At 37.1% G+C, this 17,425-nt stretch overlaps 1 protein-coding gene across 1 annotated transcript in view; it reads right to left on the bottom strand.

Moving 5' to 3' along the window:
• The window catches only part of LOC150095171 (uncharacterized), a 77,089-nt gene that overhangs the window by 18,790 nt on the left and 40,874 nt on the right, over positions 1-17,425 (bottom strand). The window contains exons 3-4 of the mRNA XM_090411362.1: positions 11,267-11,758; positions 10,104-10,348 (exon numbers count right to left, since the gene is read on the bottom strand). Coding sequence (XP_090267488.1) covers positions 10,104-10,348; positions 11,267-11,758 — 737 coding nt within the window. The remainder of the gene's footprint in view (positions 1-10,103; positions 10,349-11,266; positions 11,759-17,425) is intronic.

Here is a 17,425-nt window from a genome sequence, read left to right on the forward strand (position 1 = left end):
ACAAAATTTTTTTGGGAAAATTTGAAGAAAAGAGCAAAGCTAACAATAATGGCGAATACCTGTTGGATTTCTGCTCAGGACATGGACCAGTTATTACTAAAACAATGTTCCAACATAAAAAAGTGCACAAATTCACATGGAGAGAAGAGGCATAGAATAAGAAAAGTCTTATTGACTATGTTATTGTTGATAGGGATGTTTTTTCCTTGGTGCAATCCTCACCTCTGTACACTCTGGTGTACAGAGTGTACAGAGGATTTGAAATTGGAAGTGATCACTATTTAGTCTTAAGCAGGATAAAATTGAATTTCATATTCAAAAGAATGACATGTAAGAAAGTCTTAAAGCGAATAAAAGTTGAGTAACACTTAGGTGTGAACTGTAGACTAAAATACACAAAACTTATTGAACAAAAAATGAAAGAGTTTAAGAACAAGAAACAAACCTTGAAGAAAACCCTGATTGGTTCATCCAGAGAGGCATGAGGCATATGGTGAGGTTGTCTGCTAGGATAGAAAAATCAGAACTCCATGGTGGACACAGGAAGTTAAGGAGGCAGTGAAGGAAAACAAGAAAGCATATCAAAAGTTCCTGGGAAATAAGTCAGCTTGTGCTCTTAGGGAATACAGAGACAAATGTAAAAAAAGCTAAACACTGTGTAAAACAAAAGTCATGGGAGGACTTTGGCAGGAACATAGAAAATAAATATCAAGAAGGTGGTAAGATATTCTGGAGTTGCTGAAGAAGCTTAGAAATGGAGGAAAGAGTGCAGTACAAGGAGTTAGAGATGATAAAGGTGAAATGAAAACAGGAGAAAAAAATATCCTTGAAGTATGGAGTAATTATGTACTTCGAAAAATTGCTAAATGAAACGAGCAGTGATACCACAGTGGTAAAAAACACTCAACAGGCATACAGTCAGGAATACATATCCATACTTGAAGTAGAAAAAGCCATCAAAGGCTTGAAATGTAGAAAGGCAGCAGGAATAGATGATATTCGACCAGAAATTCTGAAGTATGGTGGCATAAAAGTCTTACAGTGGGCTACACTGCATAGTTAGAAGGCCTGAACAGAGGGACGAATTCCTGATGATTGGAGTAGAGCTCTAATAGTACCCATATATAAAAAGGGAAATAAAACATAATGTGAGAATTACAGAGGTATTTCTCTACTGAGTGTTCCAGGCAAGATACAAGCCAGTATATTTGAGAAATGGTTGAGAAGAATCGTGGAAAAAAAGCTGGTGAAGAACAAGCTGGATTCAGGCCAAATAGAGGCTGTCAGGATCAGATCTTCACTTTACGACAATTAGTTGAGAAAGCATGGGAATATAACAAAGATCTGTATTTAAGTTTGGTTGATCAGGAAAAGGCATATTAAAAGGTGCCAAGAGAGAAGCTATTCAATACGCTACAGTTATATGGTGTCAATGGGGCATTATATCAAGCAATACTCATTCTTTATTTCAGTTGCAAGTCAGTAGTTAGAATTGAAGGAAGTACAGGAAGATGGTTTAATGTTAAATCTGGTGTGAGACAAGGATGTACATTATCTATATGGATCACATTATGAAGGAAAGTGGTATTAAACATGATATCAGAATTGGAGACGTCAATGTCAGCTCTTTGATTTATGCGGACGATGTTATACTTCTAAATAAATCTGCTACAAGTGTGCAATATTCTCTGACTAAATTGAATAACTGTTGTAATGGATATGGCATGAAGGTCAGCAATAAAAAGACAAAGACAATGAAAAGAGGTAGAAGCGTTGAAAATGTCAACTGTGTTTTGAACGGAGAACCTGTGGAACAAGGAAAATATTTCAGCTGCTTTGGCACGATTTTTAGTGAAGATGGTAAATTAAATATGGAAATAGACAACAGTATCAACAAAGCTGGTATGGTAGGAAGTCAATTGAATAAATTCATATGGGATAAGAGAGAAATTAGTTCCAACACTAAATTGGCTATATACAAGACAGTGTTCAAACCAGTTTTAACTTATGGATCTGAGAGCTGGGTCAGAAGTAAAACACTTGACCAAAGACTAGAGGTCTGCAGATATAAGAGTCCTGAGAAAGATTAGAGGCATGAATAGATGGCATCAATGGCAATATCATATTAAAAACAAGGCTATTAGGAAAGAACTTGACACTGTCAGCATCTTGGAATGCATTAGGAGAGCTAATCTCAGGTGGAATGGTCATTTAAACAGAATGGGTGAGTAAAGATTAGCAAAACAAGTGTTCTTTGCCAGGTTGGTAGGAAAACGACCCAGAGGAAGACCAAGATATAGGTGGATTGATACGGTACAAAGTGCCTTAGACGAAAGAAATATATGATCTGATAATGTTGGAGTCAAGTAACAAACTGATATGGAGGAAAATTGTAGATAGGAAGTTAGTAATGACATAAATTTTTCATGTAGCACTATCATATCCTGTATACCCTTTCAGGGTTCAGGTCAGGAATTTAATGGTGATGACAACAGAATCAACAAAGCTGGTATGGTAGGAAGTCAACTGAATAAATTTATATGGAATAAGAGAGAAATTAGTCAAAACACTAAATTACCTGCATACTAGACAGTGTTTAAACCAATTTTAACGTATGGATCTCAGAGCTGGGTCAGAAGTAAGACACTTGACCAAAGACTAGAGACTGCAGATATGAGAGTCCAGAGAAAGATTAGGGGTGGGAACAGATGGCATCAATAGTAACATCATATTAAAAACAAGGATATTAGGAAAGAACTTGACATTGTCAGCATCCAGGAATGCGGTAACAGAGCTAATCTCAGGTGGTATGGTCACTTAAACAGAATGGGCGAGGAAAGACTAGCCAAACAAGTGTTCTCTGCCAGGTTGGCAGGAAAAAGACCCTCCCTGAGGAAGACCAAGATATAGGTGGATTGATACGGTAAAAAGTGCCTTAGAAGATAGATATATAAATATAAGATTTGACAATGTTGTAGCTTTGACAGGTAACAGATTGATTTGGCAGAAAAATGTAGATAGGAAGTTAGTAATGATGTAAATTTTTCATGTAGTGCTATTATATCCTGTACACCGCTTGAGGGTAAATGTCAGGAATTTGATGATGATGATGATGATTATTATTATCCAATATCACCCCCAGATCTCTTATTCCTCCACCTTCAACAATATATCCTCACCAAGTATAAATTCTGCATCCCATCTTTGTTTTCCAAATTTTAAAATCTTACATTTTGCAACATTGAACTTGCACGTCCATTTCCGTGCCCAATCACTCAATCTCTTCAAGTTTTCTTGTAATGCCACAACATCTTGACTACACTTCATGGTTCATCCCAACTTTGCATCATCTGCAAACAACTGAATATCTCCATCCAAATCTTCGCTTTTTATTAATGATGATATCCAATTCTTGTATATCATTAATATACAAGATAAACAGTGATGGCCATTAAACAGACCCCTGAAGCACTCCACTAGTGACTTTCCTTTTCCTGGATATCACTCCTCCATACACAGCTTGTTGATACCTATCAGAAAGCCAGTCTGGAATCCAATGCACTAGTATAATCTGTGGTATTGGATGGTATACCAGCTCGTGTCATACGTGAAGCGGCTAAAGAATTGTCAGTACCCTTGACCATTTTGTTTAATTTGAGTCTCGGGTCTGGGTTAGTCCCGAGGGGGTGGAAAGAGGCAAAAATAGTTCCACTGCACAAAGGAGGTTCCAAAACTGCTGTTGTAAATTACCGACCGATTAGCATATCAGGAATCGTTGTCAAGGTCTTGGAGAAATTAGTCAAGAAGAATACAGGATTGGATAGATTAAAATGGGATATTGTATGGGGGGACAACATGGTTTTGTGAAGGGTAGATCATGCCTCAGTAACTTGCTCATGTTTTATAACACAGTGATGGCTGAACTGGATAAGGGTAATGGGTTTACAGTGATTCTACTGGACCTTGCAAAGGCCTTTGAGAGGATACCACATGGAACTCTAATCAGTAAACTGGAGCAGATGGGTATGGATATAGGGTTGGTGAGATGGATAGGAGGGTGGTTGATGGAGAGATACCAGAGAGTGGTTTATTCAGGAGTTGAGTCCAAAAGACGGCTTGTGACTAGTGATGTGCTGCAGGGCTCTGTTTCAATTTGTTCATTAATGATATAGGAAAGGATCTGAAAGGAAGTGTTCACTTGTTTGCTGATGATGCAAAGTTGGGTAGAGCAATTGTGAGTGCACAGGATGTCAAAATTTTACAGGATGATTTGGATAGTTTGGAAGACTGGGCTAGAGGAAATGGATGTCAATTTAATGTGGCAAAGTGTAAGATTATGCATTTTGGAGTGAAACGATTAGCAGCAGTATATCACATTGGTGGGACCGTACTCCAGGATATTGATGAGGCCAGGGATTTAGGAGTGTTGGTGGATAGGGAGTTGAAGTTTAGGGGGAACATTGCAAAAGTGGCTAAATCAGCTCATCAAATCACTTGGCTTCTGAAAAATACTTTAACAAGCAGAGACAAACAAGTTACTGTTCCTCTATATCGAGCCTTGATAAGACCCCATCTAGACTATGCCCAGATATGGGCGCCAGGGTTTCTTCTTGATGGGGAGAGGATCCAGAGACGAGTGACTAAATGATAGCAGGTCTGTGGAATGAACCTTATGAGAACAGGTTGAAGATTTGGGGGTTGCAAAAATTGGTTGATAAGTGGAAAAGGGGCGATATGATTGAGACATTCAAATTACTGAGGGGTTTTCTATAAAATTAATCCAGAAGATATTTTTGAAAATAGGAATGGTGGTGGGAGGACTAGAGGCCATACATGGACGCTGGGCAAGAATATGGTTAGGTTAGAGCTAGGTTTTTTACTTGGCGAGTGGTGAATGAGTGGAATAAGCTGCCAGAGTCTGTGGTGGGTGCTACGACCATGAATGAGTTCAAGGCGAGGTATGATGTCAAATAGTTGTTCTGACATGATGTTAGGACCTCCCTCGATGAGTCTTTAGACAACTTGGAGTTGCCCAGAATAATAATAATAATAATAACAATAATAATAATAATAATAATAATAATAATATCTAACCCCATCTTCTCTAGTTTGACTGTGAACTTATCATGAGGTACTCTATGAAAAGCCTTTGCGAAATCCAAGTATATTACAGTGTATCCTTCTCGTCTGTCCAAGGAAGCAGTCACTTTATTGTAATAAGTAAGTAGATTACTAAAACATTATCTCCCTTTAGCAAATCCATGCTGTCCATCAAAGAAGATAATACCATTGTTGGCAACCCAACTCTGGATCCCAGTTCTCACAAGCTTCTCCAATAACTTAACCACAACAACTGACACAGAGATAGGCCTATAGTCTGATGCTTGAGTTCAATCACCTCCTTTATGAAGTGGCACAATCTTGCCCTCCTTCCATTCCTTAGGAACTTGACTGAGTGCCATACGTCAAGGCAGGTGTCAACTCCCTGGCACATTCCTTCATTAACATCTTGTTTACTCAACTCCCCCATACACCTCTTGCTCACTTACAGTCAGTCTCTCCTACCCATCATCAACTGCTCTCAATCTCTCCATGAAGTCACATTCACAAGATTGAAAGACCTTTATGAACTGCTCATTAAGTATCTCCACCACACATTCTGCAACAGTTGCCTTTATACCATTTTCTCCAATCAATATCATCCTTCGATAATCATTCTTTCTTTTGCTGGCTACATATCGAAAGAACTCCTTAGGATTCTTTTTGGCATCATTTGCTAACTGCCGTTCATACTTCTCTTTAGCTACCCTCACCAACCAAGTCACCGTACTTGCCTGGTCTTTGTAGACCTCATGGAATTGGTTATTTCCACTTCTCTTAGGCTGCCTCCACAATGCCCTTTTTCTCTGTATCGCATGCTTAATCTCTTTATTCATCCATCTCACACCTACCTTATTTAACCTTCTCACCCATGGAAGACATTTAGACATTGCATCTACTAGATAGTTTTTGTAAATCCCCCAAGCTGCATTGATCTCTTTTCCAGCTAACTCTTCATTTCATGCTACACCCGCAAGCTGTCTTTTGAGCTCTTCATAATCACCCCCTTTGTAGTTCCACATATACCCTTTTCTCAAAGAGGTCCTCACACTGCTGGCAACCACCCAGGTAATCACCTCATGGTCACTCTTACCAATTGGTGGATGACACCCCATTTATAATTACATCCTCTGATGAGATGACCAAATCCAAGACCCTCAATCCTTGTTTGCCTTCTGTTACATACTATCTGAGGTAGTTATCCCTCAAAAACTCAAGAAACTCATTTTCTTTACTTCCAGTTGCTATCTCATTATTCCAGTCTATATTGCCATAATTAAAATCACCCATTATGATCACCCTTTTCTTATTTGCTTGGCTAATTTGATTATACATTTCATTATCACCACCATCCACATTACCTGGTCTATAACAACATCCAACCAAGTATTTGATTCCATTCGCCTCTATCTCACACCATACTGCCTCAAAACCACTGGCACTATTTCCCTCTTGCATCTCTACTTTGTATGGACGTAACTCTTTCTCTATTATCAATAGCACTCCCCCTCCCGTTTTACCCCTTCTATCCTCACAAAACACATCATACCCTTTAAACTCTATTCCTGTCAGGATGTTGTCCTCTTCCAACCATGTCTGACTTATTCCGACAATCTTTTGGGTGAACAGATGCAATTAATGCAACCATTTCATCTGCCTTGTTTCTTATACTTCTAGCATTTGTATACAAACACAACATCTCGTTTCTGGATCTACAGCTAGTTCCACTGATACCACTCACTCGATGTGATCTCTCCATGCTCGACTGGGGCCATTTCCCTTTCTGCCCATTCATTCTAGAACCCTCCCCAATTCTAACTGTTTCCTCTCGATCCCAGGTCATCCCATTCCTTTCCTGTCTACACATGCTCTCACCTCCTCTTTGATCATCCACCTGTCTCATGCTGTGTACCCCTGTCCAACCTGAGCTTTCCCATTTCCCTGCTCCTCTTGCACACTCTTTCTCTCATTTTCTATACTCATACCACTCATTTCCAAATTCATAACCACCTCTCCAATCTCTCCTGTCTTACTCTCCTGCTCTTCCACGTCACTTCCTGCTTGATCTGATTCATTCTCTCTAATCACTTCTCTACTTTCCAACAGCAGTCTCTCCAAGCGACTCATACCATAACCATTGAAATGCAGTCATCGCTCCCATACAGTTCACTTCGTCCTTCAATTTAATTCCACACACAAACTGTACCCCCATCTCCTCACACATTTCAGCCAGCATATCATTCATAGTCTTTGCTCTCTGCCTCATCTCACCACAGTCATACCTAGGCAACATGCTCACTACCATTCCTGTCACACTATTCTCTTTTATTCTTCTAAGCAGCCTCTTGATATCCATTCTGATATTCACTCTTTGTCCTCTGTCAAATCATTCATTCCTATGATTACCATTAACTCCTTTGCTCGCTCCCTCCTCATATCCAATGCCTCAATCACTCTACTCATTTTACCACCTGGAAAACATACCTTATGCATCCTATCATCCAGCACACTTTTAATAATGGAGTCACCATACAACGGCACTCGCTCATCTTTCATTAACTCTTTCATGCCATCTTGTTTTAATAGATTTTACCCGAATTTTCTTCATTTCAACTCCTGCCTCATCCAATCCAATTCAACTTCCAAATCTCGCATCACATTTTCTCTATCATTCAATCTTTCTAATTTTCTAACTCTCAACCCCCCTCTTCTCACTTTCACCCTCATACATCCTTCTGTGTTTTCGTACTTTCGGTCCAGCATGCGTCCAACTTTCACTATCATTCATTCTTTCGATTTTTTCCACTTTTGATTCCTGCGTCACTCAATTTCCGCTTTCATTCGTTCTCTCAATTTCGTTCCCTTCCGCCATTCTTGCCTCACTTTCCTCCTTTTTAACATCTGTTACCTGATTCAGATCACTCGTTTTCTTTTTTATTGATATTTAAAAAATGTTTCGCCTATCTTTCACACCATCCTTCTCTTTCGAACGTGCAGTCATTTTCTCTGAGAATTCTCGCTACTAACACTTTCTGTCATTATTTTCATGTTAGCATTCACCAATTCCTCGTTCAGGTCACACTTCGCACACACCCTCCTTCCATCCGCCCTAAACATCCACAAATCATTTATGTAATCTAAAGAATACATATGGCACACCTCACACTTAACGAAATGACTGAAGTCTAAGTTAAAGTCATGGAATGACAAAGCCACTGCCATGTTTCCTCTGCCGGTTACCACTCTAAAGTCTAATAATCTAATAATAACAACGAATTCCTAATTAAGTTTAAGCAAAAAAAAATCCCCCAAACTAATAATAATGGTAGCACACAACTTTTACAGCAGCTCTAACTCAAATAAATACCCATATATACTTAATTATCCCAAGAATAACTTATCTCAATCTGGAGCTCTTCTTACACACGTCCGCCACGCTTGACTCCCAAGCGCCCCAGACTCCGAACCCCCAGACCACTCCCTACGAATGACCATCCAAATCAGCGTTGTTCCACTCAGTGACAGGCTCGCGCCGTCACCAAGAAGAACTTCTCAGCGTTGTTCCACTCAGTGACAAGCTCACCCCCATCACCAAGAAGAACTTCTCAGCGTTGGCTCTACCCATTGGCAGTCTCACCCCACCACCGGAGCCAAAATCTCAGTGGTGGCCCCACTCAGAGACAGGCATAAACAAGCAGAGCCTCTCATACAACAGGGAAAAGCCCTCACATCAGTGAGTAGGCAGACCCGAAATGTAAATACCCAGGTTGTAGTGATGCAGAGGTCATACTTTACCATACGAGTTTCCAAGAGGTGTCACATCACAAAAGACACCAAGCATTACTGAAATAGAGAGCCAAATGGCTTCACTTCAGTGATGCAAAATTATTCAAATTAAATGGATATTGAATTCAACATTATTTCAAAACCGAATAGAGAAACTACAAGAGTTTCGTGCCGAATATAGAAACTATAAAGTTTTTGGCGGATCCAAGCGTAAGCAAAATTGGTGATGTTAATATCTTAGTTCTTTACTTTATATAGATGATAGTATACTTCTGAATAACCAGTACAGGTGTGCAAGTTTCCTTAATAAACTGAATGTCTGCTGTAATAAATTTAGTAAGAAAATCAGCAATAAAAGAACAAAGACAATGGAAGATAAGCAAACACTTAGAAAACATCAACTATATCCTGAATGGTGAATATATAGAATCAGTAAAACAGCTACCTAGGCACGTTTTTAGTGAAGATGGCAAATTGAATATGGAAATGGACAGTAGAGTTAGTAAAGCTGGTATTGTAAGAAGCCAGCAGAACACTAAATTAGCTGTATACAAGACAGCGTTCAAATCAATTTTAACTTATGGATTCGAGAGCTGGGTTAGAAATAACACACTTGATCAAAAACAAGAGACCTCTAATATGAACGTTCTCAGAAAGATTAGAGGACTGACTGATGGCATCAATTGAATAATCATATTAAAACCAAGATATTAGGAAGGAACTTGACATTGTTAACATTCAGAAATGTGTTAGCAGAGCTAATCTCTTGTGGTCACTTAAATAGAACAGGAGAAGAAAGAATAGCAAAACAAATGTTCTCTGCCAGGTTGGCAAGATAACTCAGAGGAAAACTGGGATATAGATGTATTGATACAGTAAAAAGCACCTTAAAAAACAGACATCTAAGGTCTGATAATATTGGAATCTTGACTGATCACAGATTAATTGGGAGGAAAATTGTTGAACAGAAGTTAGAAATAGTGTAACTTTCTTATATAGTACTATCATAGTAATACTGTTGTACACCCACTAAGGGTACATAGCAGGAATTTGATGATAATGAAATAAAAATGAAAATATAAAATAATAATTATTATGAAAACATGAAAAATTATGAGTGAAATGCTCATTTTAAATTTATTAGTAAGTTTCTTTAGAATAAATCAATTTGATATCCAAGTAAAAAAATTGCATACACATATATTTAAATCTCTTACCTCATCATTATTCCAAATCCTTTCTCACTGACATCGTTCAATTCAATAACCCTGCATTCTGGTTGTCCATACAGCAAATGTTTCAGAACTGCACTTCCATTGGCCAGTACGCACTTGTGGGCCAAAATCTTTTTCCTGCTTCGTCCTACATGAAAGGTGACGTCACTCAAAGTGTTATCTTCCATAAGGCGCAACATATTCTCCTGCAGTATCTTGTTATTCTCGTCGCATTCTTTGGTCAAGTCCTTTAGAAATAATAATAATTATTAAACTTGAGTCACAAAATTAGAAAATTTTTCATCATTATCAATCTGTGTTTAGTTGAACTTTAAAATTCATATAATCTCTTTTCCAAGAGTTCACTGAATATCTCAGATTGAGTTTCGAGAATTACAATAAAATAACATGAACTGATTTTTATTATTCCTTATAAGGACTGGCTTAAAGGGGCGAAGCAATATTGCTTTTCATATTCCCCGTTGTCTGTAGAGGACAGTGTAAGGATAAGGTGTTATTGAGCTATAAAGCTCTGATCATGGCAGGAGGGTAACAGCAATAGCCAAGCCTCAGTTAGAACTTCATTGGCTACAGCATTGCCATCCATTACCCTCCAAGGGTACCAATTTTAGTCGCCTCGTATGACATGCATTAGCTACATTGGTGCTATTCTTATCCCGGCAACCACACGGGGAACTGATTGTTATGGTTTATTATTATGATTTTAAAGTTTCCTATATAAGTTATATATTTCTGTTCTTTTAACTGATTCCTCAAAATATTTAGGGTGCCACAAAAGAATGCCAGCAATTTAAATGCAAATATTTATTTTAAAGAGACAGAATACGGTTAATAAATAGAATGAGCTACAGTGTACAATGTAAATACAATTTAAGAAGTCAAAAGTTAGCATATCTTGCTTCACCAACTAATACAGAGAAATACAAAGTACAGATACTATTGTTCTTATTAAAGGAAGAAGAAACAAAGTAAAATATCATTTCTTTACCGTAAAGAAATAAAATAAATCCCGCAATAACTTTTCTTCCTTGAAAGCAGTAGGATGAACAATTTCAGAGAAATTTAATCCAAATACAACCGTAATCGCTATTGTATTCTACATTATAATATTCCAGAACTTAATACTTCTGTGAAATATAACCTACCTCAGTATTCGAATCTGCCTTGGACTGAGAGAAATGTCTCGTTGGCTGTGAATTAGCTTCACTCGGATGATTATGTTCTGAGCTTGTACTTTCCTTTTGAACAGTTGAAGAAATGGGCATTTTCTGTTTCTTCAATTCTTCTTTTGGAGACGGACAACAAACAAAATTATTTCCAGCAAACTGTTTTGGAACATTCGAGCTGCAAGGTAGATCTTCGTGTCTAGTTGGCTCTGAATTAGCTTCACTCGGACTATTATGTTCTGAGCTCGTACTTATTTCGAAAACATATGGAAAAACAACAAACTTATTTCTAGCAAATTGGCTTGGAGCATTCGAGCTGCAAGAGGAATCGTCATATTGATCCTTGGTTTCTGCAGATGATAGATCTGAGTAGAAGGATTTTTCCCTTTCTTCTGCTTCTCTTAGTGTCTTCTTCTTCTTCCTAGGCGATTTGTTTTCAACAGGTCGTTTCACTGCCATTTTCTTATGATGCTAATAAACAAGAAAAACATAAGTTATGGCATGCGAAAATGATTTAAAATAACACAACATATTCTTATTACTAACTTTCTATCAAAAACCAAAGTCAACACTAAGAGCAACACTAACAGTCCCAGTTTAATTTTTTTCTTTTTTAATGTTAAATAGTTATCGCATTTATATATCAGAGTCATATATGTTTATATTGGGTAGAATGGCGGTGACCAGTTCAAAGATCTCTCTCTATGAAAATGGTTTTTCTGTTGTCTCTCGAAAGCGAGTGGGATAATTCTGAGTAAGGAAGGAGTCAAGCGTTAACCTTGTTAATTCAGGCGTTAATTCAGGCGTTAATTAAGTCAGGCGTTAATTCATGTGGTCCACTGAATTAAATTCAGTGGACCACATTTGAGAGGTTCAGAGGATGCAAAGTAATGTTTTTAAAAGACATGAAGTAAACATAATACTCAACGAATGCAACAACTGCATAGATGTAGTGATGAGAGGCATAGTGAACAATAACAGGAGGGTTTCGCAATAATCGAGAAGGATTGATTGGTTTGTGATTTCTTTGCATGAGGCCAGCGAAGGTTTTAATGCAGCGTTAAAACGCTTATAGCAATAGTAAATATTAAATAATAATAAATATATAAATTATGAAATGACTTTACTTTGAATGACATCATCCACTTATAAGTTAATGAATGAAGCTTACAGAATGAACTCGTGAAATCATTCACTGGTGAACTTGAGATGAATGCTGTGGGGATTTCTGGGTGGTCAATGAACGTGGATATTATTGATGTTGAGGAGTCAGGGAGGATTCGAAAGATTTGGGAAAGGAAAACCGGATCGTGTGCTGAGTATGAAATTGTTGATAGGAAGTTTTTAATGGCGTAACTGTTCATGTAACACCATCATAAGATCCTGTACACTCCCTGAGGGTAAATATCGGGAATTCGATGAGGACGATGATGTGCTTAGTATGCACGGTGTCTCCATAAATGAGATTGGTGGGATTATAGTAGTGGAGTAAACAGTTATAATACTCACATTATGGACTTAATACAAAAGGTGAGAGAGAAGCGAATGGAAGAGTTTAATATGGCAGATAATTACTAGGAAATGAAAGAGAAGATAATAAAACGAGGTTGATCTTTAGAGCTCATTCGGGACAGTTATCTGGAAAAAGTATGTGTCTAGTGATAGGATCTCGTGCTAAATACTAACATCACAGAAATTAGCAATGGACCGGATTAAGGTTAAAAACACTACAGTACACCATTTCTCAACCGAGGGTTCTCGTACCACTGGTGCTACGTGGAAAATAATCGGTGGTAATAACGGACAGTTTTTAAAAATTTCTCCGCTTTAAAGATAATTCACTGCATGTTTTCCCTATCTGTTTTCAATGTAGCAGGAATTGACAAATCATGCACGTGTTCATTTTAAATACTGATTGTTCAACCTCCGAGCCATATATTTCTCAGAAGGATTGTGGAAAGCTGAAATGACAACCTTGATATCATTCTACTGGGATATAGCAAAAGTGATCAATATTTAAGGCACTGATCATGGAGGATCTTGTAACTTGGAAGACTGCAAGAGATTTGTCAAATAAAAATAGGAATGAAGATCTGCAATTGGCCATAGTGGAATTGTGCAAAGGATTTGAGGATAGCGGAAGAAGGTTGCTTAGGAGTAGGACAAAGGTTGAGACCTATAGTGCAAAAATTTCGAGATTTCTGGGGAATATCCGGGGAAAACGAAATCAACCAAGACACACACACACACACACACACAATGAACGAACAAATTTGGCAATCCATTGCAAAACATGAACAGTTAAACATTAAATGGGAGCAGGACTTTATGCGACTCCTGATCACGTTCCCTGGAAATGTGAGAAATGAGCGCATGAGATTCTTTAAACCTTTCCATGGCTTCTATTCAAAGGAGATAATGTTGATAAGAAGTGTCCCCTGTTAATCACGAGTAGCAAAAACTATATTTGTGGTCTCTGGTAAATGTGCGCGCTTCTTAGCGATGAAAAAGGATAAGTTAAAAAGAATAATTAGCTAGAAATGCTTTGAGATACTGACCACTGGAAAAGTGATAATTGGAAAGCAGCAGATATAGCATTTCAAATAACTCATTCTGAGAGTATAAATAAAGAAATCTAATATAAGAAAATTTCCAAACATAAGAGAAAACAAAAATCACTGAAATGATCAAATAAGAGTTTCGCAGTATGAAACAAAATGGATTGCGGAACTAGAAAATAAGCAAGAACTAGTACAATATATTCAATAGAGAAATATAACATAAATATTCAGTGATTATTACATTTCTCTGCCTGTACAAAGGTAGAGAAACAGATACAACTCCTTTACTAAATTTAGATGAGGTAGATACGGACCAGAATCATAATTTAAGAATAATGAAAAGTCCTTCAATTAGCCAAGCATAGTAATTCCTCGAAAACGTTTCGTATTAGCAGACTACAAAATATCAGGAGGTTCACAGTTTCACATGGTGATATTAGGTAGTCATCATTTAACCGCAGAAAAATCCACACCAATGGCGAAATTCGATTATCATCTTATTATACTGTATAAAAAGTAGCATGATATCACACACTGCAAGCCAATCAGTTTATTAACTCAATCAAATAAAATTTTATATCTATTAATTGAAACAGAATAAAAAACTTTGCACTGCCATATGAAGGAGGCAGACTTACAGTAACATTCGCTGCAACAGATTATATTCACATTGTTATCCAAGTCAATGAATATCATCTTTCTGTATATTTAGTTTATGTAGATTTTGAGAAAGCTTTGGATTTCTTATACCAGTCAGAAATAATAAAGAGCTTAAATCAATGACCATCTCAGCGATATATATGAGACTATTAGAAACTGTATATCAGAATTCAACAGCAAGTATAATTTTAGAACATCACGCAAAGGAATTCGGCACTAAGAGAGCAGTGAGGCAAGAAGATCAGATAACACCTTATAACATATGATTTTTCTGTTTGTCCTCTCCTCTCCATCCAGGATGTTCACGAACTATTATAGATTTTACTATAATAGTAAAATCTATTTACTATAATAGATTTTACTATATAATGTACAGTAGAGAGATAAGATTGCGAGGCTGTAATTTGCCTGTTTTGGGGTCGGTTTGCCTCAAAACAGGTAAACAAGCTATGAGACCAGCTAACTCGCTATTTGAATGAAAATACCTGATAATGTTTTCCTCTCCTCATAGAAGAGATTCGAAACCGCGTCTTTTCTTTTCAACCAATCAGTTCATCTATAACAACTGAGCTACGGAGGCTCTTTTTCTCTTAGTAAAAAAACAAAGATCTAGAAATGCTAAATAACTTTGACCGAGAAAGCGGGGCCGGGGATAAAAATTAACCATAAAACATAACAAACTTTATGACAATTTAGTTCAAATTGAACTAAAATTAACAGATAGTCGTATTGAAATTATGGATGGCAAAATTTGCCTCGGATAGTTAGTAAGCTTTAAGGAAAAATAGATAAAAAATAAATAGAAAATCGATAAACGAAAGTACTGGCGTACACGGTACTTGACGTATTAAACTGCAAGTTTAGAATCTACAGTGGGTGAAAGTCACAAAAAATAGAAATGACATGCAGACATTTCGTTATTAGTTCTTTACAACGAGAAATGGTACTTTCAAACCATAAATAATTGTTTGTAATATTATTGCATGTCAAATGACGTATTCATTATATTATTTTGTTTGCATTTAAATGATCCTTTGAACATTCGTGTAACCACTAGATAGCTAGTGTATATCTCATCCTTTTATAAACATAAATAACAATAAATAACAAATTTAAACGCTTCAGTAAAAGTGGAGGAACGGACGTAGCCAGTTAAGCTTAGGAGCGCGCAAGAAAAAAAAAAGCACCACTGCCTTAAGAGAATGCCAGAAGGGAGTGAGTCACAGAGGGTTTCTGAATAATATCGGTAAATGGCATATTCGCAAATGGGGAATATGAGCCTAGAAATCATATTGCTATTATTACATGAGAATAAAATCTATATAGTTCAAAAGAATTAATTCTATTGTAACTTAATTCATATATTATACAAGCATAAATTCGAAGAAAAACCAAATTGCTACCACGACTTTCTTGTTCAAAGAAATTCCGTGCTCGGGAGATTAATAGTAGTAGTAGTAGTATTAATAGTAACAGAGACTTCCAGGGAGTCATACTCTCATCGAGGAAGGCCACACACTGTACACCACATCTGTCATAATTGTTCTTGAATTCATTCAGAATGCTTGCACACCCAACATCCAACAGCAATCCATTCCAATCACACATCACTGCATGAGAGAAAAGTCTAGTCCTCATCTCCTTCTTGACAGTATTCAATCTCAACTTCCAATGACACCCTCTCGTCTTTTCCCCACCCTCAGTAAAATAAAAAATTTCTCCACTGTATCAAAATCAAAACGGAAACTAGAAGACCAGACCTGTGTAAAGTCCAAGTGAGGTTTTATCAAGTCCTTGTTGAAAAGACATTGACATCCTTGTCTTTACATGTCAAAATTTCTTTCGGCATTCAAATTATCTTCTGAGTTGTATTTGCAGTCTTTGCGAAACAGCCCTTGAACTTTACATCTTCATCAACAAATACTCGAATATCGTCAGTAAAATACTTCCCAATGTCATTAATATACTGTACGGACTGAATAACAGTGGATCAAGGACCGATCATTTGGTACAGAACTGGTAACTTTAAATCTTGCAGCCTCACATCCCCCGTAGACCAGTTTTTGATATCACTCATTCAGCCATCCTCTTATACAAGGGTGGTCTGAAAGGTTCTCGGCCTAACGATGAAAAAACGAATTTATAATTCCATAATTTCCCTTAAAACTAACACATTTATTCCTGCGATTCCCCAGCGCCATTATCCCGTCCCTGTAGTGGTTCTCAATAAGATCTGCAAAATACCCCTCTACGGCTGCAATCACCTCTTGATTCGAAGAAAAACGCTGACCAGAGAGGAAGAGTTTTAGTTTTGCAAAGAAGTCATAGGGAGCCAAAGTTGGGGAATAGGGTGGATGTTCCAACAATTCATAATGCAGATCCCTTAATTTTACCATTGCTAAAACACCTTTGTAGGCAGGTGCATTGTCCTGATGAAAGCGGTTTTTTCTTGTGCAAACCGAGTCTTTTCTCACGAATTTTTTCATCTAGTCTGGTTAACAGATCAGAATAATATTCCTGGTTATTGTTTTAACCTTTTCAAGAATTAATAAACTAAATGCCTTTAATATCCCAAAACACTGATGCCATGACCAGTGCCGTAACGAGGGTATGAGTGCCTGTGGCAAGTGTCTAACTTGCGCCCCCCTATGCCAAAAATGACAAAAAATTAGAAACATTTAAATGTAGCAAGTTAAATTCTACTAAATGCAATATGTTAAATACTTACTATTAACCACAGCAAAATGAGTTGCCTGTAAATCCAATTATGTATTTTATAAATAAATAATCTATTAAATAACAACAAGTTTTTATTCATATTCAATGAAAAATAAATTACAGAAATACATGACATAGGTATAATATAAAATAATATAATAAAAACATAAATAAGTTCATCATATTTTATAAAGATATT

This window comes from Typopeltis vanoorti, chromosome 21, assembly GCF_054136105.1.
Source record: "Typopeltis vanoorti isolate ZY-2024b chromosome 21, IOZ_Tvanoo_1.0, whole genome shotgun sequence".
NCBI lineage: Eukaryota > Metazoa > Arthropoda > Arachnida > Uropygi > Thelyphonidae > Typopeltis > Typopeltis vanoorti.